This window comes from Siphateles boraxobius, unplaced genomic scaffold, assembly GCF_051911475.1.
Source record: "Siphateles boraxobius isolate OS27281-9 unplaced genomic scaffold, OSU_SipBor_1 66, whole genome shotgun sequence".
In the NCBI taxonomy this organism is placed as follows: Eukaryota; Metazoa; Chordata; class Actinopteri; order Cypriniformes; family Leuciscidae; genus Siphateles; species Siphateles boraxobius.
The window spans coordinates 4,657,669-4,682,863 of record NW_027509193.1 but is presented as its reverse complement, the minus strand read 5'-3'; the positions used below and the strand labels follow the sequence as shown (position 1 = coordinate 4,682,863).

The window sequence follows — 25,195 nt, the reverse complement described above, 5'->3', positions numbered from 1 at the left end:
TGCAGATTCAGAATTTGCCTTTATTCAGATTGACATGGACAATAGTTTCATCGTTATGGAATCTGAAAGCTTCACAGTTAAAAATCACTAGAGTTGCTGCATTCACAACACTCAGAAACACAATACCAAACCACACAATTGCTCAATGTCACTGGTAGGGCTGTAGTTCATGGATAGTGAATGTATAAACCCATTAATTGTTCTGGAGAGCATCGGTTTGGGGTGAGAAGGATGAAATGATGGTGATGGAGTAGAACACTATTTCAACTGGTGGTTGCGATTTAGGCGACCTCCTCTTCGCCCTCCTCTTCGAACTCGCCCTCTTCGGCGGTGGCATCCTGGTACTGCTGGTACTCGGACACCAGGTCGTTCATGTTGCTCTCTGCCTCTGTGAACTCCATCTCGTCCATGCCCTCGCCGGTGTACCAGTGCAAGAAAGCTTTGCGGCGGAACATAGCGGTGAACTGCTCGGAAATGCGCTTGAAGAGCTCCTGGATGGCCGTGCTGTTGCCGATGAAAGTGGCTGCCATTTTGAGCCCGCGTGGTGGGATGTCGCAAACGGCGGTCTTGACGTTGTTGGGAATCCACTCCACGAAGTAGCTGCTGTTCTTGTTTTGGACGTTCAACATCTGCTCGTCCACCTCCTTCATGGACATGCGACCGCGGAAGACGGCGGCCACGGTCAGGTAGCGGCCGTGACGCGGGTCGCAGGCGGCCATCATGTTCTTGGCGTCGAACATCTGCTGCGTGAGCTCGGGAACTGAGAGCGAGCGGTACTGCTGGCTTCCTCGGCTGGTGAGTGGAGCGAAGCCCGGCATGAAGAAGTGGAGACGTGGGAAGGGCACCATGTTGACGGCCAGTTTGCGAAGGTCGGCGTTGAGCTGGCCGGGGAAGCGGAGGCAGGTTGTCACGCCGCTCATGGTGGCGGAGACGAGATGGTTGAGGTCGCCGTAGGTCGGTGTGGTGAGCTTGAGCGTGCGGAAGCAGATGTCATAAAGAGCCTCGTTGTCGATGCAGTAGGTCTCGTCAGTGTTCTCCACCAGCTGGTGGACGGACAGCGTGGCGTTGTAGGGCTCCACCACGGTGTCGGACACCTTGGGGGAGGGCACCACACTGAATGTGTTCATGATGCGGTCGGGATACTCCTCGCGGATCTTGCTGATGAGGAGGGTTCCCATGCCGGAGCCGGTGCCTCCGCCTAGAGAGTGAGTGAGCTGGAAGCCTTGCAGGCAGTCGCAGCTTTCTGCTTCCTTACGAACAACATCCAGTACTGAGTCCACCAGCTCTGCTCCTTCTGTGTAGTGACCTTTGGCCCAGTTGTTTCCAGCACCACTCTGACCTGCAATCATTCAAATATGAATTGAGCATTGACAGCCCCTTTCAAGGAAAGTAAGTTTACTCTGTGGCCATATTTTCAACGCCTCCTGGGCAGAACCTGATTTCACCAAGTGCAACATGTGCCTGGATCCACATCATTGTTGATACTGGAACAACATTCCAATCAACCAACCAGGTTTGAGTGACAAGTCTACAGTTTATGTCAAGTTTAGGCTTATAGCCAGGGTTAAGTGCTTCAACATCAGTGTTTTTCACCTATCATTTCCTTCTGGTTTTAGGGATAACTTATGGGTATAGGGTTAGGTTTAGGAATAGGGATACGTTCAGGATAAAATTCTCGGATGGAATGTTGTTCCAGGATCAACAAAATATCTTGACCCAGGAATTCGTCTAACTGCAAAATCAGGACTCCTGGCAACTATTTTGGGCATCCAAGACAATGTCCTATCTACGTGAATGGGGTCATTGTGAAATCCCTTAACCTGCTGTGCAAACTCACATTTAAACATTTCAAATCAGCAATAAAATCTGTCAAGAAACTGACTCATAAGTGTAGATTCTTATGCTCAAATAACATTAAAACAATGTATATATCAGCTTGTTGTTCATGTGCAGACCTAAGCCCGTGCCAGGTTTCTAAGGGAACTGGAGCTTCTATGGCTCTCTATTGGCCCTTTTATTTAGAAGGCGGGGCTTATTCTGCAGTATTTAGCATTGCACTTTCTGCCATTCATAGTAATACAAGTGCACCGTCCTCGTCCTGGTATATCTATAGTCTTTGGGGTGTTCATTCTGACACAAATTTTTCAGGCATTCACCAAGTCAAATCTGAACTCCTACTAGCATCTAATAGAAAAGACTATTTCGTTTTTGTCGTTGTGGATTCATACCTACTAATTACACTCATTACAATGTGGATTCATACTCTACTTTTGTTATTTCCATCATTGTGCTGGTACTAGATGAATGCTTACCAAACACAAAGTTGTCAGGCCTAAATATCTGTCCAAAGGGTCCAGAACGAACTGAATCCATCGTGCCGGGCTCCAGGTCCACCAAGATGGCACGGGGAACATACTTCCCACCTAAAAAAAGACAGACAGATACAGTAGGTCAGACTGACCAGAAACTTGAAAACTTGAATGAATTTCAACTGGTCTTTTTTATCTTCCTTTTGCTGTAATGATTGCAGAACTCGAGCTGTTTGTGTAAAGCTTGATGATCATAGAGGCTTTCGCACCGCGTAGTTGTAGGAACTAGCCACCAGGGTGGTTCCCTGAGAACAAATTGTTCCCCTAGGGCATTTTTCCTGGTTGCATTCGCACCGCCAGTAGGAAGTGACGTAAGCCGGCCGACAATGATGTCATAGCACGGCATTCGACAACGACAACAACTGGAGAATAGAGGACGCCGTGATCGGAGCTGTTTTGGTTGTGTGTCATGGATTTCGTGATAACTGAGATGGAATAGACATATACAGGTGAAAGTCAAAAAAGTTATAATTTTGATGACTTTGGCTTACAGCTTATGAAAACCCCAAATTCAAAATCTCAGAAAATTAGAATATTACATGAAATCAATAAAAAAAGGATTTTAAATACAGAAATGTCAGCCCACTGAAAAGTGTAATCATGCATATGTATATAGTTATTTATACTAAATATATTAGTTTCACCTTTTAATTTGAATTACTGAAATGAACTGTTGCACAATATTCTAATTTTTCGAGTTTCACCTGTTATGTGATTGAAAGAGCAAAAATGAGGGCTGAGAGATGAAATCTCCTGTGACAATCTGGAGTGCTAAATATCATCGAGGCTGATAAAAGAAGAACCTCGCTGACAAAGACGACAGGTACATGATGTTAACATTAGCTTTATGTATGTTTATGCCTTATCGCTGTTTTCCATGTTCATGGAGTAAGTATAAAAACTCTGTAAAAATGTCGGGTGCCAGTGTTTCGCATGCGTTTGGCCAATCAGCGTACACTTGCGTCACTGGTAGTTCCTATTGTGCTGGGTTAGACCCTATACTCAAGACCATATACTCCCTATACTCGCTAAATTAGTTTTCACAAAAGTGGAACACACCAAAAAGCGTTTTTCTTCCACCAATAGTTATAGGAACTATGGAAACGTTAATATGGTGCGAAAGCCCCTCATGTTACACAGTGTGATTTGAAAACAATCCAAAGAGCTTCAGCTTGGTTTTTGACATTATTTAGTGCAAAGGAATTAAAAATAGTGAAAATTGTCTTATTTATTTAATTTCATAAAAATTTAAATCAGTACACTTTATTTCCACATTTACATAGTATTATTTTTAGATAATTATATAGGTAACACTTTATAAGGTGTCCTTGTTACAGTGTAAATATACATTTAACTACTGAGTAATATTAATTACCAACATGTACTTATAGGATTATGGTTTGGTTTAGGGTATTTGCATGTAATTATGCACAAGGTGTAACATGTAACACACTGTAAAGTAAATATTTTGAATTAGCTTGTATTTTTATATTTGGGTCAATATTATTAAATTTGTAATTTATTATTTCATGTTTTTTTTAAGTTTTAGTTTAATTTTATTTCAGTTAGTAATTGTATTACTTCAACAGTTGACGAGCTACAGTATGCAACATTTCTTTAAATTTTATTTAGTTAAGGTTTTTTTCATCAGATATTTATATTTTATTTTACTTAAGCGTTTCATTTAACAATTTGGTTTTAAAAGTTATAGTTAACGATAACAATGCTACGTTTACATCCCAGATTTTGGATCCCACTATATTTATGCTTTCATAAAAATATCATAATATTTATTTAAATATTTCATAAAGATGCAGAATGTAAACTTTAATATATATATATATATATATATATATATATATATATATATATATATATATATATATATATATATATAATATATATATTTATTTATTAAATACCTGAGGCCTCATTGTAGTAAACACTGATCCTGTCTAGCTGCAGGTCACTGTCTCCATGATATGTTCCTGTTGGATCAATGCCGTGCTCATCGCTGATAACCTCCCAGAACTGAGAGAGAGAGAGAGAGAGAGAGAGAGAGAGAGAGAGAGAGAGAGAGAGAGAGAGAGAGAGAGAGAGAGAGAGAGAGAGAGAGAGAGAGAGAGAGAGACAACAGGGCGGAGGCCAGAGAGGGAGAGGCGGAGGGAGATAGAGAAATTGAGTAAAGAATTTTATTTATCTGGTTATAAAAGCCAAGAATGCACAGAAGTTACAATTTTATGTAGGATAAAAAAAACTTAATTATTAACGCGGATGAGCAATTGAATGGAATGAATGAATCCCACAAAAAAAAACATTATATATATATATATATAGTGTTTTTTTAAAGGAGTATCTCCAATTTATGTTTGGAATATTAAGGATTACGTCAATTTCACGGAAATGAATCTGAGGAATATCTATAACAATGTGAAGTTATTTTCTTTCAGCGATGTAGCCTAGGTCTCGAATGCATATGTAACTATATATTATAACAATATGTAACATATTTGCAAAATATTAAGTACCAAAGTAGAATATTTTATTTCCATATGCGAATGAAGCGTTAAGTAGGTCATTATCGTCGATAGGAGGACAATCCAACAATTCAATCGCATTGCCATCAATTACCCTGAAGGGTGTATAAGGTCTAACTGTAAAATGTGCCATGAAGGCACGATTATCGCTATTATAAAAAGGGGAAACAGAAGTAATGTTTGATTCCTGATACAATGAATGAGTTGTTACTCTTCAGTCTCTTCGCAATGCGTTCAGATCGGCGTCTTTAAATCCTGCATGCAGCCGATGAAAGCGGCAGAATAAATCTGGAAGATTCTTTAATGACGGATAGTCGCCTCAGGGCATCGCGTGCATGTTTCCAATCTGAGCCGTCCGTTCTCAAACGTAGCAATTTATTTGTGCATTTTACCTTGGCCCCGATCTGGTTGCCGCACTGGCCGGCTTGCAGGTGCACAATCTCGCGCATGGTGCTGCAGGAGGGACACTGGCGGGGATGCGGTAACCGAGCCGATGGCTGGCTGTCTTCTGCACACTCACGGATTGAGCTGCTTTTTTTCTGCTCGTCTCTCTAATAACGCCCGCCTCTGATCTCCGTCACTGGGCTGAACGTGTGGTGCAAGATAACGTCATCGCTGTGGCAACCGAGGCTGGAGAAGAGGAGGAGGACCTTGAGCTCAGACACCGGGTAGGATGCTGAGTGGATAGGCGACTCTCTTGTAAGGACCACTGACTATTAAAGAGACGTTTGTAGCAAATAGGAAAAGGGAAATAGAGAATGGCGTCTTAAGTTACAGAGAACCTGTGCATTTACTTTAAAAAACATCTTAAATTGCTCTGGAATGTTACCTTTTATATATCTTATAGGCTAAATGAAAACACATATTTGAGAAATATTAATATCAGAACCTGAAGTTTCTGAAATAGGCCTAACAAAGCAGGTGAAGTAAATGCATTTGATCGGGTTTGTGTGAAATGTTAAAAGTGCTAGCCCCAACCTTTAAATATTACAATATGAGAGATACATAGACATTCTCGTAACAAAATGCCTAACACTCCTTATTATACTGGGAGGTTTATGTACTTATTTATTTTTTTGTTCATGTAGTGAACTTGTGAACTTTATAGTTGACATTTGAGGCACCTCCATACACTCAATTGTAATTTTGGATAAATCCAGGATATAATGTTTTTACCACCAAAAATAAATAAAAAATATATTTTTATATTTAAAGACAATTTATTTGAATTAAACCAATTAACATATGCGATTAGACCATAAGTAGCCTACTAAGGTTGTGTCATCTGCAAACATTATTGGAGTAAGAATATTTGAAACATTTGACAAATCATTTATATAAATAAGAAATGGACCCCTGAGCAACCCCACGGATTAATCTTGCTTTGCTAGAATAGCAACACTTAAAACAAACAAACACACTCTCTTCTATTACTTAACTTAGTCTTAACTTAATTATAAAAATCTAATAATCTGTACTATTCACAAGCTATCCCTTGCTGGTTTGAGTGCCATTTTTTCCAGCAAAGAAAAAAAAATTGCATAATTTGATGTATAAATTTAAATAATTAGAATGGTTGTTTTGCATTACAGAGATTGTTTTGCTTTAATGAGATTTGCATGTGTGTCACAATGCATAAATATAAACTTATATACATATACACAAATCCTTTAACATCCGCTGAACCTTTCCACAAAAGGTTCTTTATAATGGAAAAAAGTTGTATTATATAGTGGAAGACTTGGATTTAAAAAAAAAGTTCTTTAAACTAATGGTTCTTTTCACTTAACGTTTTTTTTTTTTTGGGGGGGGGGGGGTACCATTCTTCAATGGCATTGCTGTGATAACCCCCTTCTGGAACCTTATTGTGTATATTAATAATGGATTTATTGCGATGTATGGGCAGCAGAACTTAAATGGTGAAACCACAGCTGAATTAGACTACAGGAACGGGCTGTAGGAAGTGGATCAACTACCATCCACCCTCTACATCATTCAACAATCACTTCTAGTTTTACTAGTTCAGTGTGCTCAGACCCCTCCCTCTCTACTGTTGCATGTCAAGACAGACACATTATCAGCTCTGTGCTCCACGAAACCAGAACACCTGTAAAGCTTCAGCTGAGATGTCTAACGCAGACAACAAGCCCTCCTCTTAAAACCCGAAGAAAGCCGTACCTGCTACAGGACATGTCTGCAAACCTTCCCGAAGAGGACCTCTCCTGTCCCGTGTGCTGTGACATCTACCAGGATCCGGTGCTTTTGCCATGTAGCCACAGTTTCTGCAGGAGCTGTCTGGAGCACTTCTGGGAGAGCGCAATCTTTCGCAGCTGCCCCGTCTGCAGGAGAAAAGCCTCCAAGAAAAGCCCTCTTTCAAACCGGGCCCTCAAAAACCTGTGTGAAGCTTTTCAGCTGGGGAAGGGCCAGGGCAGTGCGCCTGGATCAAACACCCTGTGCTGGAGACATGGGGAAAAGCTCAAACTCTTCTGTCTGGTGGATCAGGAGCCCATCTGCGTGGTGTGCCAAGCTTCAAAAATGCACAAAGGTCACGACTGCTCTCCCACGGAAGAGGCGGCTCTGGACTGCAAGGTAGAGTTTGACAGAGCCACATTGTTTCGACACACTGTGTAACATTGTGTTGCTGTTCTCAAGATTTACAGCAGCGGGGCATAAGAATGCTGTTTATCAAGTTTGCTTTGACATTATCACAGTGTTCGGCCAAAAAGATCATGGCAGACTTTCAAACAACACCTTCTTCATTCCCCTTGTTCGAGCTCCCATTGTGGCATATGCTTCCCATTGTATTCTGGGAAAATGTGATCAACTCCATTCAAAATGTGACATAAATCTTTCAAAGTGTACTTGCACCGGTGGATTAGGGTACTGCTGGGAAGAGGAGTTTGTATTGAAAAAGTGCTTCAGTTGTTCATAGTTTTTCTGCACTGGTTGTTCTAGTGGGTTGTATGTCTGTTCTGAAAAAAGACACAATGCAAATGCAACAAACCATATAGGCCTAGTTTCACAGACAGGGCTTAGATTAAGTCAGAATTAGGCCTTAGTTAAATTATTACATTTAGCTTTTATAAACTTTCTTTAGAAAAAAAAAACATTACTGGTGTGCACCTTGAGACAAAACAATGTCACTGACATATTAAAATATTCCAGTGCAATTCACTTTTAGTTAACTTTCAGCTCCATCATGTATTTTAACCTGGGACTAGACTTAAAGGGTTAGTTCACCCCAAAATAAAAATTATCCCATTATTTACTCACTCTCAAGCCAGTGGGAGTGAATGGAGCCTGATCTTTTTTATATACCTAAAATGTGCATCCATTCATCATAAAAGTAGCGAATGAAGCGATGCATTTGTGTAAGTAAAAAAAAATCCATATTTATAACTTCATTAACTATAATAACTGGCTTCCGGTAACGGCCGTATACGAGTCTAGTTCCTGGGGAATAATAAGGCATTGTTAGAACAGCGAAATAAATAAACATATTAACTTTTCATTTTGATGCCCAAAGCAAAATCTTGTTCCTGAAGCAGTGTTTTGCGCACATTACATTGAGAAATATATTTCATTTGCAGGATGAAATGTGTGCTGCCATGAAGATACTGCAACATAAGCTGGAATTATTCAATAAAGCAGGACAAACTTCAGCCTTTACTTTGGAGCACATTAAGGTACATTTTGTATTTGATCAGATAAGTGACTTTTTCAGAAGGTCAGTCAGTAGATTTCTTCAATGTCAGTTATTTGTCTTAGAATCAGGCTCAGCGGGTTGAGAGACAGATGAAGGATGAGTTTCTCAAGCTTCATCAGTTTCTGTATGAGGAGCAAGAGCGCAGGTTATCAGGACTGAAGGAGGAGGAAGAGCGGCGGGTCGCGGCCGTGAAGAACAGAGACGATGATAATGGACGGAGGATATCATCTCTTACAGACATGATCAGGACAATGAAGCAAACCATGAACGCTGAAGATTTAACATTGCTGCAGGTGAGAATTTTTACATATTTTTTAAATAACATCTATTCATTCATTCATTCATTCAACTTTATCTTTTACAGAACTTCAAAGCTACAATAGAGGGGTAAGTATATCAATTACTTTCTTTTTGTTACTTTTTTCCTTTGCTTTCTCCTTTTTTGTTTTTACTATTGCTTCTAATTCAGTGGTTCTGCGAAACTTGTGGGCCGCAGCCTAGAAATGTTTGTGGGGGAAACCATATATACAGTACAAAAATATGTTCTCTGTGTCATTCTTTTATGTCTGTGACCTATTAGACATATAAAAAAGTCGCTGTTTGGATTTAAATAGGCAATAAATGCTTGATGAGTCTATGATTGGATCATTATTGATGTGATTATTATGTTTCTAGCGTGTTATAACAGTTCTTCTAACCCTAATTGATGGAGTGTGTAGCTTTTCATTTCTTAAACAATCATGTAAGAAGACACATCATGGCCTTATTCCAGGATGACAATGTCAAGATTCATCAGGCTCAAATTGTGTTGTGAGGGAGCATGAAAAATCATTTTCACAGATGAATTGGCTCCTCTGAGTCCAGATCTTAAATTCAGTGAAAGTGTTTGGGATGTGCTGGAGGAGACTTTACAGAGTGCTGGACTCTTGCATTGACAATACAAGATCTTGACCAAAAATTGATGCAACTCTTGATGAAATAAATGTTTTGAGGCTACTTTTATCAAGAGGTGCATACATTTTTGGTCAAGATCTTCTACTGTCAATGCAAGAGTCCAGTTCTCTGTAAAGTAGATACAGTATATGTATGATATATTATATTTTTTTATTTTTTTTATTTTTTTGCAGAACATGGAGGACATTGCAGGATCCAGAATGCATGTCTGGATCTTTGTTGGATGAATCTAAGTATCTTGGAAATCTAAAGTACATAGTCTGGGAGAGCATGCAGGCAGTTGCACCTTATAGTAAGTACCTCTTTAAAGTAAAGGACGTGTGTTGGTTTATTTTGAAGGGTTAATGTAGTCAATTTATTTTGCTGCATAGTTATAAGTATTTAAATCTAGGATAATCATATCATGGCTGATAGGACCACATACTTCATAATTGGGATTTTGTGATGTCATATTAGCTGTACTTTAATCAAACTACTATAAAATTATTGAAAGAAAGAATGGGTTGAATCATTCAAAACTTTCAATCAAAGTAGGCCTATTAAATTCCAAACTAGTAAAGGTTCATGGTGCAAGAAAAAAAAGGTGCAAAATATATAGTGTCCCCTATAAGTTCTCCCCTTTTATTAAATTACTCTTTTTTTTTTTAAGCCAAAATATGTAATTTAGCCTACATGATTTGAACAGAACCAAATGCAGAGATTATGTGTATTCCCGCATCGGTTCATAATTTAAAAGTATATAATGACCCAAAAAAACAACCTGTAAATGACAAATAAAAAGCCAAGTGTTGAGCATTTAGTAGGGTAAATTATTCTGCCGAATAAAATCCAGTCGTTTCACAATGCCAATTTTAACAAATCGAAATCATGGTTTTGAAAATGCCAAAACAAAAAAGATGACTTGGTTTTCAAAAGATACTATATATATATGTGTGTGTCTTCCGGCTGCTCCGGTTTCTCCAACAGTCCAAAGACATGCAGGTCAGATGGTTTGGATATGCCTGTCATAGAAGTGTGTGTGACACTGTGACTGTGAATGTGTGTGTGAAGCATACAGTGAAGCTTCTGCTTATTTAACATCAATTTTTACATAACAAATGGGATACTCAGAGTCAGATACATGAATTATTGGGTTTTCATGTCACTAATAACCTAATTTTTAAATAAAGTCTTGTAAACGCACTTTAGTTGCGTTGCCTGGACAATTGGTTAATTCAATCAAGCTAATTTTTGGGAGTTATCAGCATATCAGTGTACACATGCTCACTTGTATGTTTTCAGCATTTGTCTTATTTCGTCAGGCCCAATAATTCTGGACCCAAACACAGCCCACCCTTGCTTGACACTCTCCGATGACCTCACCAGTCTCCACTATAGCACCCCAAACCAAGGGCTCCCCAGTAACCCTGAGCGTTTCCATATCAGCGCAGAGGTGCTGGGTTGCACTGGCTTTAACTCAGCAAGCCACAGCTGGGAGGTCGAGGTTGGTGACAATGAGGACTGGATCCTGGGATTGGCCAGCGAGCGTGTGAAGAGAGATCAGGAAGTACCTGCGAGACCAGAGAATGGCTTCTGGACCATCTGCCTTCGTGATGGGCAATACAGGGCTATGGCATCACCCCCAACATCTCTAAAAGTGGAGGACAAACTGCAGAGGGTCTTGGTTCAGCTGAACTGGGACAGTGGGGAAGTGATTTTTTCAAAGCCTTCATGTCAGGAAATTATATACACTTTCAAACAGGTCTTTACAGAAAGGTTATTGCCATACTTTTACACGCAAAGCAAACATCCTTTGCGAATTCTATCCAAGCCTGTCTTGGTGTCTTTATGAAAGTATCATTTAAAATAGAGAAATGATTATTTTTAAAATATATATTGTGAAAATAAGCATCTGTCAAATGTGTACAAATGTGTAAAGCGATTTACGTTTTATAAGTTCATCCATCTCCTGGAAATCAACCCCTGATCTTGCCATGCTTAACTGTTTGAGCTAAAGAAAACAGTAGGGAAACCTAACCTCTTAGTAGTACACTGCACTTATATTAAATAGAGGTGGTTTTAAACTTTTGGGGGTTTCAAAGTGCATGTTTTTGAAAAATGTGAAAGAAAAACTTCTCAGTTTTTAGTACATCGATGTTGTGTAAACATCCCCTTAATGTGCCTGTGACCTTGTCTTACAATTTTGATTTCTTTACATTATTTTGCAAGCTTATCTTTATTGCTATTAAAAAACACTAAACAAATGCAAATTGTTTTCTGAATCTGTCAGTGATTATCTCAGTGATTGAGAAGCACGTGTCCTCTCAGATTTTTGATCCAAATGGATTTTAAATGCAACTTCCAAAAGACAATATATATATATATATATATATATATATATATATATATATATATACAGGTCCTTCTCAAAAAATTAGCATATTGTGATAAAGTTCATTATTTTCCGTAATGTAATGATAAAAATTAAACTTTCATATATTTTAGATTCATTGCACACCAACTAAAATATTTGAGGTCTTTTATTGTTTTAATACTGATGATTTTGGCATACAGCTCATGAAAACCCAAAATTCCTATCTCAAAAAATTAGCATATCATGAAAAGGGTCTCTAAAAAGAGCTATTAACCGAATCATCTGAATCAACTAATTAACTCTAAACACCTGCAAAAGATTCCTGAGGCTTTTAAAAACTCCCAGCCTGTTTCATTACTCAAAACCGCAATCATGGGTAAGACTGCCGACCTGACTGCTGTCCAGAAGGCCATCATTGACACCCTCAAGCAAGAGGGTAAGACACAGAAAGAAATTGCGGCGTGGCATGGAGGCAATCAGCCTGTGTCTCTCAACTTTCTCTTCACAATATCCCGCAGATTCTCTATGGGGTTCAGGTCAGGAGAGTTGGCAGGCCAATTGAGCACATTAATACCATGGTCAGTAAACCATTTACCAGTGGTTTTGGGACTGTGAGCAGGTGCCAGGTCGTGCTGAAAAATTAAATGTTCATCTCCATAAAGCTTTTTAGCAGATGGAAGCATGAAGTGCTCCAAAATCTCCTGATAGCTAGCTGCATTGACTCTGCCCTTGATAAAACACAGTGGACCAACACCAGCAGCTAACATGGCACCCCAGACCATCACAGACTGTGGGTACTCCAGTGCTGCTTCTCTGTAGCCCAGGTCAGGCGCTTCTGCCGCTGTTTCTGGTTCAAAAGTGGCTTGACGTGGGGAATGCAGCACCTGTAGCCCATTTCCTGCACACGCCTGTGCACGGTGGCTCTGGATGTTTCTACTCCAGACTCAGTCCACTGCTTCCGCAGGTCCCCCAAGGTCTGGAATCGGTCCTTCTCCACAATCTTCCTCAGGGTCCGGTCACCTCTTCTCGTTGTGCAGTGTTTTTTGCCACACTTTTTCCTTCCCACAGACTTCCCACTGAGGTGCCTTGATACAGCACTCTGGGAACAGCCTATTTGTTCAGAAATTTCTTTCTGTGTCTTACCCTCTTGCTTGAGGGTGTCAATGATGGCCTTCTGGACAGCAGTCAGGTCGGCAGTCTTACCCATGATTGCGGTTTTGAGTAATGAAACAGGCTGGGAGTTTTTAAAAGCCTCAGGAATCTTTTGCAGGTGTTTAGAGTTAATTAGTTGATTCAGATGATTAGGTTAATAGCTCGTTTAGAGAACCTTTTCATGATATGCTAATTTTTTTAGATAGGAATTTTGGGTTTTCATGAGCTGTATGCCAAAATCATCAGTATTAAAACAATAAAAGACCTGAAATATTTCAGTTGGTGTGCAATGAATCTAAAATATATGAAAGTTTAATTTTTATCATTACATTATGGAAAATAATGAACTTTATCACAATATGCTAATTTTTTGAGAAGGACCTGTATATACAGTATATATTTGATAATTAAAGGGATAGTTCATCCAAAAATGAAAATGATCCCATGGTTTACTCACCCTGAAGCCATCCTAGGTGTATATGACATTCTTCTTTCAGACTAATACAATCGGAATTATATTAAAAAAATGTCCTGGTTCTTCCAAGCTTTATAATGGGAGTGAATGGGCACTATTTTTAAAAAAATTCATACAAGTGCATCCATCCATCATAAAAGTGTCCCAAACGGCTCCGAGGGGTTAATGAAGGTCTTCTGAAGTTAAGCGATGCGTTGGTGTAAGAAAAATATCCATATTTAAACTTTATCGACTAAAATAACTAGCTTCCAGCAGACGGCCATACACATCGATTTACGGCGAAAGACTAACCCTTGAACTTGACGCACAACGTAATGACAAATGTGGTTGACCATCCCTGTTTGTTTGAAACGCGAGAGGCGTCAAAGCTTATGCTACTCCTACATCCTACGTCAAAATTAATAGTGTCCCGAAACTGTCACCTTTTGTTGAATTTCTCTGTTTTGAAGGCTAAATATTTAATTTAGCCTGTATGATTTGATCAGAAAGAAAGGAATTTTTGTATACTGGTTTTTGGGCAAATCCATTCAAAATTTGACACAATATATAGAATATATTAATTTAAATGTCAACCGTTTTCTGAAACGTGCTAGGGTATCTATGTTAAGAGCCGCAGACAAACATCTCTGATGCACAAAATGCTTTTCCAAATGCAGAGATTGTTTTTTCTCGCTTCAGTTCATAATTTTAAATAGTAAATAGCCCTAATGATTTTTTTTTTAATTGTTACTTTTTATTTGTGGTAGGGTTTTTCCCCCCAAAAAACACAATTGGTGTTATCAAAAAGTCAATTTGCGCTGTTGCAGGATGATCGCTGGCAGTTGGGTTCAGTTGCAATTTTGCTTAGTTTATTATAAGAATTTATACTATATCAGGATTTAAACACAGATGCATGCATACTATAAAGTACACCACTTGACTATCATGACTCACAGCCTCAGGAAAATGTGCCAGAACTGTAATTGGTGTTCCCTAAAAAAACCCATCCCTGCATGTGAGATCTTATCGCCATGATTGGGTGCATGTGTTGAAGTTATGAATGTTATCCAGATCTTAATTCACCTGTAACCTAGCTTTCAATGAGTAGGAGAGCCAGGATACCCTGGCGTAGGACTGGGCCCAATAAGCTTTGCTTCACTCCAGTGAAAACTCTTGAACCAGCACAAACCTGAGACTCAGAAAAGATAAAGCCACTGGATGCAATGATAATGAGTCAAAACAACAGAACCTTATGGGATCACATTTTAATGTACATTCATCAATTTAAGGAAATGGTGAAGGATGACAAATAACAAAATGTTTGAACAAATTTATTTCTGGGGTCCATTAAAAACAGACCAAAAAAACAACTTTCTTAATTTTTGCTCTGTTACACATGGGGGCGCCACAACTCTTTAAATGAACCTTTGAATGTTTTATTTGGAATTCTCAAAATATAAATATGTATATTTGCATAATGAATGATATGATATTCAGAATTCAGTGTTACAACTCAAGACATAACAGAGATAGAGCCTAAAACCTCCAGAACAATAATTGTTTTTGCTACAAAGATCTAAGTTCAATTTATAGATTGTATGATTATATAGATGGAATATTGCAAACCGAAGAGCTATGAAATTGCAGTACTAGTAGGCTACAGTAGGATGTTAAATATTTCAAGCCATATTTCAGACATTATTTCAGGCGGAAGTTATCATTCCTTTAAGGGCTTGTCTTGTTCCTTGCAGCTTAACTTCTTTACACAAGATTTAGGCAAGAATGGTACTTTCTCCAGGCGGGACAAATAAGTTAAGGGCTGGATAGTGCTGCTGATGTTTAAAAAGGCATAACCCACTGGCTGCACATAGCAAGTGAAGACCTTATGTGGATAATGGTCTTCAAAGGGGAACAGAGCAACTGGAGGGAGATAGTTGCTCATGATGATGATCAAGATAGACAGCACCATCTTAAACGCCTTTCTTTTCATTGGATGCATCTCATCTTTACCAGAGCCTCGTGAGCGTTTCAGGGCCCAGAGGATGGCCACGTTACACACCACCATCCAGGTGAAAGCAAACAAGACCTCAAAAGTGAAAACCTTTTCAAAGTTGGGCAGGCCACCAACGGTTTTGGCCGAAGCATAAGCAAAAGTGAGCAGCAGAACTACGATGCTCAGGCCGATCCTGTATTTGATGTCCTTTAACTGTCCGAATGCGATGGGAAAGAGAACGGCTATAAATCGATCCAGACAGACACACGAGAGGAAGAGCGGCCCGCTGGTGTCCTTCACGCCAAAGGAGAACTTCAGAGCCATCCAACCCATAGCACTCCTCCAGTGGTAGAGATTGAGGAACACTATGATTGTCATAAATCCGAAGTAGGTGTCCATGAAAGCCAGGCAGCCCAGGAAGATGTCAGAAGTTGAAGGCTCATTTCGGGTGTTTATTAGGTTTGCTATGACCAGGATATTGGCAGGTATTCCTATGATCACGTTGAAGGACTGTATAGTTATGTCAAAAAGGATACCACTCATCATTTGTTCGCACCCTTCAAACACACTGAAGGCGTGTGTCCCATTGACTGAATCGGTTGTCAGGTTAGAGGAATTCAGGTTGCTTTTGAGGATGTCTCTAGCTCTTGTGTTGTGACATAATCGACCCTCCATGACTTCTAAGGAACTGAAACCAAATAATGAAATTCTGGAGGAGGAGAAAATTACATTATAAAGATAATTGAACATATTAACATGGCAATATAATTAGGTATTCCTGTTAACATTAATGATATATGTTTAAGAAATGGATATCAGATTTAGATAGTTTTATACTAAATAGAGCATTGAATGGTGAAGTGTTTATTTTAGGGCTCACCAAACCTGCTCCTGGAGGGCCACTGTCCTGCATATAAATAATGTATCCTTGACCCAGCTAATCAATGCCTTGACTAGAAACCACACAGGTATGTAGGGGTAGTCTAAACTCTGTAGGACATGGCTCTTCAGGAGCAGGATTGGACATCCCTGGCTTATGTCCTCTGAGTGAGGCAGGGGTGGCCAATCCTGCTCCTGGACAGGAAAACCCTGCAGGGTTTAGATATTGGTAAACCTGACGTAGACCGCTTAATAGGTAAGGCCAACATGACATTTGTGCATGTGGAATTATACTGTCAGCTTCATAGACTTGGAAAGTCCATTAAGGTCTTCCCTAGGGGTAGCCAATTATGTTCCTGGAGTGCTACTGTCTGACAGAGTTTAGCTTCAACTCCAATCAAATAAACCTGAACCACCTAATCAATGTGTTCAGGTTACTTGAGAATGACAGGATTACTTCATGTTTTGGTGCAGAGTTGCAACTGGAGTGTGCAGGAAGGTAGTCCTCTAGGAGCAGAGTTGTACACTTTCCTGAGTGGTAATGAGTACTATTTGGTACTGGGCATCTGATCAGATTCAATCTTAATGGCAATTCATGGATCATCTCAAATTTTGAGATCTGACAATACATCAGCCATGACAAACAGTGTCTCCCCCGGGGATAATCTCCTGTTATCCTGCTACAAATACCCACAGGAGGGGAGCTACTGCACAAACACAAGTACACAGAGTACACAAAAACACATCTGTGCAGAACAACTGTAAAGAGGGAATTCAGGGTCCATAATAGACAGACATGAGACCAGCCCCATTTCCAAAGCTTGGATATATAAGGGCCTACTTGACTATGCAAGGGAGCTGCACTTGTACATTGTAAATTCATGATTAACACTGTTTTTCTCCAACCCTGGTTCTGGAGTGACCCCCAACACTGCACATTTGGTATGTCTCCCTAATCCAAGGGTGTCCAATCCTGCTCCTGGAGAGTGAATGTCCTGCAGAACTTGGCCCAACACACCAACCTGGAAGTTTCTAGTCATCTTGAAGATTTTGTTTAGCTGGTTTAGACGTATTTAATTAGGGTAGGAACTAAATCATGCAGGAAGTTGGCCTTCCAGGAGCAGGATTGAATATCCCTCCTCTAATAAAACACCTCATTACCATAGACTTCAAGACCTGAAATAGATGTGTTACAGTTAGATAAGGAGACATGCAAAAGGTTCATTGCTGGGGGTCCTCCAGGACAAAAGTTGGGAAACATAAAATATGTCAAACCACAACTTCTGTGGTTCATCTGTCTCCTTTATAGTATAGCTTATGTGAAGCACCACCCTAGTTTGAAGGGACAGCAAGCTTCATGTATTCTTGTCATGTCATTCTCTGTACCACTGCTCCACCGGGGTCTCAGAAGGACCCTTGTGGCCCTACTCTCTCTGCCTTCAGGCTAAACTCTCTCCAGTGGCACGTCTGCTAAAGGATAAGGAGGCTCCCAGGGATTGATCTTAATCAATCATGTTTTTCTCCTTCAGCTCTGGGGACTTCCACCAGCTAGAGGGGGACAATGGAAACTTGATTTTGACAAGTGTTTAAGTTATTTGAGAAGTCTGTTGTGAACTATTTACACACTCTCAATCAGTGGTTCTTAACAGTGGTCCCGATGTACGCCCAACACTACACAACTTTTTGGATATCTCCGTAATCAGACCTGATTGAACTTGTTCATTAAGTAGAGACTCCAACACCTGAAATGGTGTGTGAGATTAGAAAGACATCCAAAATGTCTACTGTTGCGGCACTGAAGGACCAGGGTTGGGAAACACTGCTTTAAATCAGTATAATTCCAAATTTCAAGTCAACATAAAAACAGAATTGACCTTTTACTCCCTTAATGTGTATTATGCATGCTTCAAAGAAGAAGAAAAAATAACCACGTATGCTACATCTGAAACAACTTTAATTTACATAATCATTACACTATGGCAGGGAAATAGCCAAACAAGTTTCAACCACAACCCTCCACTCTCTGCTCTGTGAAAGGTGCAACACCAACTTAGCAAAAGTATAGATTGCAAGAAGGTGTGTTTTTAATTGATCATTTTATCAACTGATGAAAGCAGTTTCAAGGGGTTGTATCCTTAAATTGAAAATTAATGAATGAATTGACCTATTAGTAAATTTTTGAGCTCCCTGTATTACTTTCCTCCCCACCACCCCTTTCACATCTGCTGAAGCCAAAAATGTAGTGGGGTGAATCTTTGTTAATATTGCTGTACAACAGAGGTCAAGCTAGTCAATTCTCATAATAAATGAAAAACAATAAATATGTTTGCCAGGTATTCGATCACATAATCTCTTATTTTCCATGCAAGAGTTATAGCAAACAGACTCTCTTTTGAAAATTGATTGTGTGCTCTTCCTTGATCTTTGAAATCCAACTTGTGACTTACACCAAGGGATGCAGGGATCTTACACCAAGTGAGGCAGACACCCCCCAATGAAGGCTTGACTGTTTATAATTATAATACTGATAATAATGTTGGTAATATTAATTTTATGATAAATACATAATATTCACTTGGTACGAGTGTTGACTCCATCATGACTAAAGCAGACCAGAAAAAGGCATAAATTACCAAGGCACAGCAGTATTAATGCAAAGAGAAAAAAATGTGGCTCCTGGTTTTATTCTTTTGAAGAGGACTCATGAGTAAAAACATCTTATATTATTATTAGTGAGTGTCCACTCACCAAAATAATAGCAGAGGAACGTTAATAAGTTATAGAAACAAACACTGTTTTTCCACATGCTAGTCAACATGATGCTGCTAAACTCTGCAAAATTTCTAAATCACTTTGCTGGTATGACCAGAATTCACATAGCTGATTTCTCTTCTCATTTTACCAATAATGTAATGCATCAGTATTGTTAAGATGTTTTGGGACAAATGGGACAAATATTCAAACTTTTTCAATGAGTAAATTATCAGTTTCGCTTCTCCAAAACACATTTTTTTTGGTAAAATGGTAAAAAAAAAAATTAGGTAGTTTTAAATTTTGCTAAATCTAGCAAGTAAAATTTTAAATCAACATATTTAAATAGTTACCGTTATAAAAATGATGAAAAAACAATCCTATTATATGAAAACTTCAAAGTTTAAAAAATGTACCAAAGATGTCCCATTAACATCAGTGTCATTTTACACTGTAATATTAACAACTCTTTTTAGTTAGAATAGTTGAACATATTGTCAGCTCAACCAAAACAACTGCAAAATAAACAACCATTCATTAATGAAAAAAGCCTATTGTACAAATAATGACATTATTAAGGCATGCATAAAAGTATTTAGGGCTATCAATATGCATAACATGAAGATTGAAAAGATAGAAAAGACAAGAAAAAGTGTGCTTCTTACCAGATAGACGTTTTTAGTCGTAAAGATGCGGGTCAGATTGTGGAGTCGCCTTTATAAACATCACGAGGCCAGGAGGAATTGCAATTGTTGATAGGAGGCAGGGTCTTTTTTGAGGTGCTTTCTGGACTCGGTCCCTGATGGTGAATTAGACTGTGTTTTCTAGATTCATCTGTCCTCACAGGATCAGAACTGTTTTGGTGGATGTTTTCTTGGTAAACGCTCATAGTGTGTTGTTTTAGAGCTTACTCATTAGGATTACTTTGGATTATTTTAAATCATATGGATCCAATTTAGTAATGGGAAAGAGCAGTTTTTCTAAGAAAAAGTGAGAGATCGTTCAGTTTTTACATTTTCTGCCTACAATGTTCCCACATGTCCATTTTGGAATAACAAAAAATCAATTTGTCTGAAAGAAATTTTGCCAATACGTTTTTCATTTCAAATTGACAAAACATTTAAGAAATTTAATCTGTAATACTTCCTACAAAAGCACAGTGTACCATTTTTATAAAGATTACTGTATGTATCAGGACAGTGAAAAGACTGCATAAATTCAGTCAGATCAGAGAGAATAAATGGGTTCGGTGAGGCATGATCCAGCCCGTCACACAACACCTCTCCCCTGACTCCGACTTACATGCTCCAAAACTCGGTCTGGGGGCTGATTTGTATCTTGGGACAGGTCCTGGTTTTATACCACCAGCCCTCAGGCCCTCATGTCAGTCTCTCACCCTCTTTCATTGCAAACAGAGAGCACAGGTGCAGGACTCTGCTGCCAGTATGTGTGCACTAGCATGACTGCTGTGTGTTACTGCATGTGGCTGCTCTTGATGTAGGGTTTCACAAGTTGGAATAGACTTAGAAATAGATTTTTATGATTATGTATCAAGACTCTAGAAAGTCTTATGAAATAAGTGACAAGGGTTAATTTATATTTCAGGTATTTGTAAGGAATAAGAAAACTAGCAAGTGCCAATTACTCATACACTTACTTCCTGTAGTTCCTACAGTATACACATGGGGGATCATAGGCGCCGATTTATGTTTTCCTCCGTGGGTGCTCATGGGCGCACGCCCTTTAAAAAAAAAAAAAAAGAGTAACGTTAGGCCTAGTCAAAAAATGTTTGCATTTCAGAACCGAACGAGAAGCGCAGCGCTGCTTCTATGACAACTCGAGGTAGCCTATCGCACACCGGACGCGCACTTTGTCAGTTTATGGCCAGCAATATTGTAATGTTATGTTTATGGACATTATGGAATTAAGATAATGTCTGTAGGCTACTATGTTACGATTGTAGGCTACTGTACAATTAAATACAACCAGGGGGTCCGTTAACTGAATGAATTGAGAATATCACCTGAAAATCCGATAACATCAGCAATTTTCATTCAAGCAGCTGATTTCTGTAAATGAATGTAAAATAAATGTATATTGCAGCACAGGTTGAAGTCAGTACATTAACGACGATTTGAGACAAATAAATGTAAATTTAATATAAAACTATGTAAATCGCGCTCTGTGGCGCGGCAGGATTTTGAACAAGGTCCTATAGACCATTTCAAGGACGTAAACAATAACAAATGCGTTGGAACGCTACTGCGCATGTCTGGCCCTGAAGCACTTCCGGTGTCTCCATTTTTAAACCACGGAGCTGTCAAAACAAAATGACTAGCGCATACTTTTTAAGTCTAGCTAAACCAGAACAGTTAAGATATTTAAAAAAAATTCAAATAGACGATAGCGTGGAATTACCGGATCCTTTAAATCAGACGCTGAGGCGACAACTATTCACTCAGAACGTAAAACATTTACCTGAAGTGTCGTATCCAGACGTGTACCATTATCTGGTTGAGACCGAGTGTGTATACACTAGAGAAGCGGTCAAGGCATATCGTAGCCTAGATGCTTACAACTATTTCCTTAGTGGAAAAGTTGGAAACATTTGTTCCTACAATGTGGACGACATTTGTCTTGTATTTGGCGAAGTTGGAGCAAGTCAGACATTGTCAAAAACGTACTCAACGTGGTTCGTTGCTAAGGTGACCGGGGAGGTTATTAGTGGGCATTGCACTTGCATGGCTGGGTAAATATGTCTATTCAAATAATAAATCACATTGCTAATCCTCTAGTAAACGAATTGTTGTATTATATTATTACCTATTGCCTAATTGCATAGCCTAATTAATTATTTCATACGTTTGGAAATATTTGTGGTTAGGTTAGGTGAAGTGTGTAGCCATGTTGCTGCCATCCTGGTTGCTGTGGAACAGTGTGTTAGAGAAGGTTTGAATGCTCCATCTGTGACATCTGAGCCCTGCATGTGGTCACGAATAAACAAGAAGGTGCATGCAATTCAATTCTGGCTAACGTGTTTTTGTTGTTGTTCTTGGTCTAATTCATATTAAATTAAAAATTCTAATCACATCCCTTATGAAAATGAACTATGGTTTTACTGCAAATAGAAAACATGGTTATTGTAGTTAAACCATGGTAACCACAAAAGGAACCATAGTTTTGCCACACTAACCATAGTTTAACCATGGCATTTATTGAATTGTCTCATGTATTTTTTTTTACCGAATTAATGATTTGTCCAAATTAGATAATGCAGAACAAACCAAAAGAATTTTATCTACAGTTGCCACTGTGTCTTTTGATCTTCGCTTCACCAAGTTTATGGGGAGTGTTTGTCTTAAAATGCAGTACTTTTTAATTCGACCAATAGCTCTTTCCACGTGAATCCTCAACCTTGACATTTGACGTGACACAGACACTTCTTGTCCTGAAAGCTGCGTCTTTCCACGGGTTGAAGCTGGTATGAGTAGCTGGACTCCTTTCGCAGCAAAATACTCAGGGAAACTGAACCCTCTGTCAGCCATGACAATGTCTCCCTCTTCCAAAAGATCAATTAAACCAGATGATTTTGTGATTGTTTTGTCACTGGCTCTACCACCCCAAGACTGGGAAAGGAATGTGATTGACCCTGTTGGACTGATGCCAACCAGGAATTTGATGGTGTTGTGGGACTTATAGTTGGAGTATGTCATTGTTCTTGCACTGAGAGATGTTGGTCGGTCAATAAAAATCTCGCTGCAGTCTATGATACACCTCACTGAATTGAACGGGGGGCTTTTGAACAGGGCAGGAAGATTTTTTTTAATCTCTTCCCTAGAAGGCCAATGAATTAGAGAGCTGAAACGCTGTGTCATCACATTCAACCAGTCGTGAAATATTGCAGAGATTGTTGCACAACTGCAATGAAACCTGAAGGCAAGATCTTTATGAGTGAGGCCAAGTCTCAGTTTCATTAATACCAAGTAAAACTGGAGAGGTGTTGGAGGACTCTGTGTTCTCGGACTCCAAGCAGTGGTGAGATATGTCAAAAGGGCAAAAAACACTTTGGATGAGCGAAGGCCAGTGTAGAAGTGAATGATTTGATCATTGTTTAAATCCACATCAGATTTCAGTTGTTTCCTCTCACAGGTGAGAGTTTGTACCTTTGAATCTAGGCTTCTCACTTGCTCTTTGTAAGATGTGTTCAGTTTCTGCATATCTTCAATATCACTCATAGTGAGATCTGTTCCAACACACATATCATTGAAGGACTTAACTTGTGTTACATCTATGTCCATGTCCTGCACTTCCTCAGTAGGCTGAACTCCAATGCTCATCTCAGAGACCTCTGATGCTCGTCTCAGAGACCTCTGATATCGGTCCATTTTTCTGGAGGTGTCAGGTCTGTGAGGAAGCTTTGATGGTATGTAATCTGGATTTAGAGGATCATCTGATGGCTTTCCTAAAGACACAAGTAGAAAAACATTATTGGGACAGGTTATATATTTTGTACATCACTGGTTAAGGATAGATAAAGACCATGAGCACTTTTAATGTAATCATCAATAAACTAGCTAGCTAGCTATCAGTATGTAACACTGTAACACTTTAAAAAGGGTCTTGTATTAGTAATATTTTAGGTATCATGAACAAACAATTAACATTTTACAGCAAGTCTAATAACGTTACATGCAAAATTGTTCACAAGTTCATAATGTACAGCTTTGTTAGTGCCCTATGGCAAAATCGGGTTAAAGCTTTAAAACACAATAATTAAAAACAGATTTGTAATAAAAGTGTATTACTTTAATACTTAATATAAGATGATTTGGCTGCTTTTATTGCTCTCTTCATTTATAAGTCGCTTTGGATAAAAGCATCTGCTAATGATTAAATGTAAATGTTTAAATTAACCAGGTTAATGAGCAATGAAAAAAATAACCATACTGTTATTGTTTAATGCATTAGTGCATGTTGGAATTAACATTAAACAAGCTTAATAAGTGATGAAAAATTATGTTTATCGTTATATTTTGTGAAATAATGCAGTCAGCTAATGTTACACAATAAAACATTATTTGTAAAGTGTTATACACTGCTGTCAGCTGAATGGATAGCTATAGATAACTAATGTACGGCTAACGTTACTTTACTAATTATAGCCCACAGAACATTTAGAAATGAAACGGAAATAAAAATCTGGCTTTTTCACTGCAAACGTATCAAAACGCTAACGTTAGCTATTTAACGTTACATGCTATCTACGTTACATATGAAAACAATGACGGAGCCAAACTGCTAGCTCAATAATTATTCACCATAGTTAAATAGTTAACGTATAGAAATACAAATTATTTAGTGACACAAATGCCGTTTAAGTTACTTACCAGAGATAAAATGTGTGCTGCATATCCTAGAGTTGCTAGGGTTTTCGGAAATCTAAACGCTTTGATTTCCGAAAGCAAGTTAGTTCCGGGCCTGAGAGAACAGCCAACAACCGAACAGCACGCCCCTAATTTAAATTTTGACATGTTTTATCAAATGAAAAAGAAAATAATCGAACAATTGCCATAAAAAACGCCTCCCGTCTGTTGTTTTGAATGTGCGCGGTAACTAACCGGAAACATCTGAGGGCCAAACACGTCACTTCCTTCCATCTACAAATAGCCGTTGAAATGGTCTATAGCCGTAGCCGGGCGCCGCCGGTGTGTGTAAGTTACACTCATAGAGAATAATGTGTTCGAATTTTAAAAGACATGGTACTACGCGGCGCTGCGCTTCTCGTCCGGTGTGCGACCCCTTTTAGGAAATGGACAGCCGCCGACACGAACGCACACACCCATTTACTTGATAATATAGCCGTAAAGTAGGCTATCTTTCAACTCAGGACCATAGCTCAGGACAGCGGCACTTCTCACAAATACAGACAGGATTGGAGATCAAAAGTTTAACTAACACGTAACCCCGATCAGAGGCGTTTTCATCCGAGAAACACTGTGATTGGTGGATATGATATGGAGCAGGCGACTGACAGCGACATAATCAAT

The 25,195-nt window shown here is 39.0% G+C and overlaps 4 protein-coding genes across 4 annotated transcripts; 1 reads left to right on the top strand and 3 right to left on the bottom strand.

Annotated features, from left to right (window-relative positions):
• On the bottom strand, positions 1 to 7,533 carry tubb4bl (tubulin, beta 4B class IVb-like). Its single transcript, XM_077211778.1, has 5 exons — positions 7,085 to 7,533; positions 5,299 to 5,619; positions 4,292 to 4,400; positions 2,313 to 2,423; positions 1 to 1,339 (listed from the first exon to the last, which is right to left on the bottom strand). Exons 2-5 carry the CDS (start codon positions 5,353 to 5,355, stop codon positions 282 to 284), a joined length of 1,335 nt encoding a protein of 444 aa, XP_077067893.1. The 5' UTR covers positions 5,356 to 5,619; positions 7,085 to 7,533; the 3' UTR covers positions 1 to 281.
• LOC143721422 (zinc-binding protein A33) lies at positions 6,962 to 11,809 on the top strand. Its single transcript, XM_077211777.1, has 6 exons — positions 6,962 to 7,495; positions 8,497 to 8,592; positions 8,675 to 8,905; positions 8,977 to 8,999; positions 9,740 to 9,858; positions 10,868 to 11,809. Exons 1-6 carry the CDS (start codon positions 7,097 to 7,099, stop codon positions 11,395 to 11,397), a joined length of 1,398 nt encoding a protein of 465 aa, XP_077067892.1. The 5' UTR covers positions 6,962 to 7,096; the 3' UTR covers positions 11,398 to 11,809.
• A 3,428-nt stretch (positions 11,810 to 15,237) lies between these two features.
• LOC143722393 (G-protein coupled receptor 4-like) lies at positions 15,238 to 16,193 on the bottom strand. The gene has a single exon (XM_077213800.1). It carries the CDS (start codon positions 16,191 to 16,193, stop codon positions 15,243 to 15,245), a length of 951 nt encoding a protein of 316 aa, XP_077069915.1. The 3' UTR covers positions 15,238 to 15,242.
• Positions 16,194 to 22,376: 6,183 nt separating this feature from the next.
• On the bottom strand, positions 22,377 to 24,559 carry LOC143722392 (uncharacterized). Its single transcript, XM_077213798.1, has 2 exons — positions 24,536 to 24,559; positions 22,377 to 23,610 (listed from the first exon to the last, which is right to left on the bottom strand). The coding sequence occupies exon 2, from the start codon at positions 23,531 to 23,533 to the stop codon at positions 22,388 to 22,390; it is 1,146 nt and encodes a 381-aa protein (XP_077069913.1). The 5' UTR covers positions 23,534 to 23,610; positions 24,536 to 24,559; the 3' UTR covers positions 22,377 to 22,387.
• Between the last annotated feature and the right edge of the window lie 636 nt (positions 24,560 to 25,195).

What these genes read in the sequence shown, in the direction of transcription:
- LOC143722392 (XM_077213798.1), bottom strand. Translation starts at nt 23,533, where the DNA reads ATGGACCGATATCAGAGGTCTCTGAGACGAGCATCAGAGGTCTCTGAG.
- LOC143722393 (XM_077213800.1), bottom strand. Translation starts at nt 16,193, where the DNA reads ATGGAGGGTCGATTATGTCACAACACAAGAGCTAGAGACATCCTCAAA.
- tubb4bl (XM_077211778.1), bottom strand. Translation starts at nt 5,355, where the DNA reads ATGCGCGAGATTGTGCACCTGCAAGCCGGCCAGTGCGGCAACCAGATC. An exon ending in GCAACCAGATCGGGGCCAAG is followed by an intron (nt 4,401 to 5,298) that starts GTAAAATGCACA and finishes TCTCTCTCTCAG; the next exon opens with TTCTGGGAGGTTATCAGCGA. An exon ending in GCCTGACAACTTTGTGTTTG is followed by an intron (nt 1,340 to 2,312) that starts GTAAGCATTCAT and finishes GAATGATTGCAG; the next exon opens with GTCAGAGTGGTGCTGGAAAC.
- LOC143721422 (XM_077211777.1), top strand. Translation starts at nt 7,097, where the DNA reads ATGTCTGCAAACCTTCCCGAAGAGGACCTCTCCTGTCCCGTGTGCTGT. An exon ending in TTACTTTGGAGCACATTAAG is followed by an intron (nt 8,593 to 8,674) that starts GTACATTTTGTA and finishes TATTTGTCTTAG; the next exon opens with AATCAGGCTCAGCGGGTTGA. An exon ending in TTCAAAGCTACAATAGAGGG is followed by an intron (nt 9,000 to 9,739) that starts GTAAGTATATCA and finishes ATTTTTTTGCAG; the next exon opens with AACATGGAGGACATTGCAGG.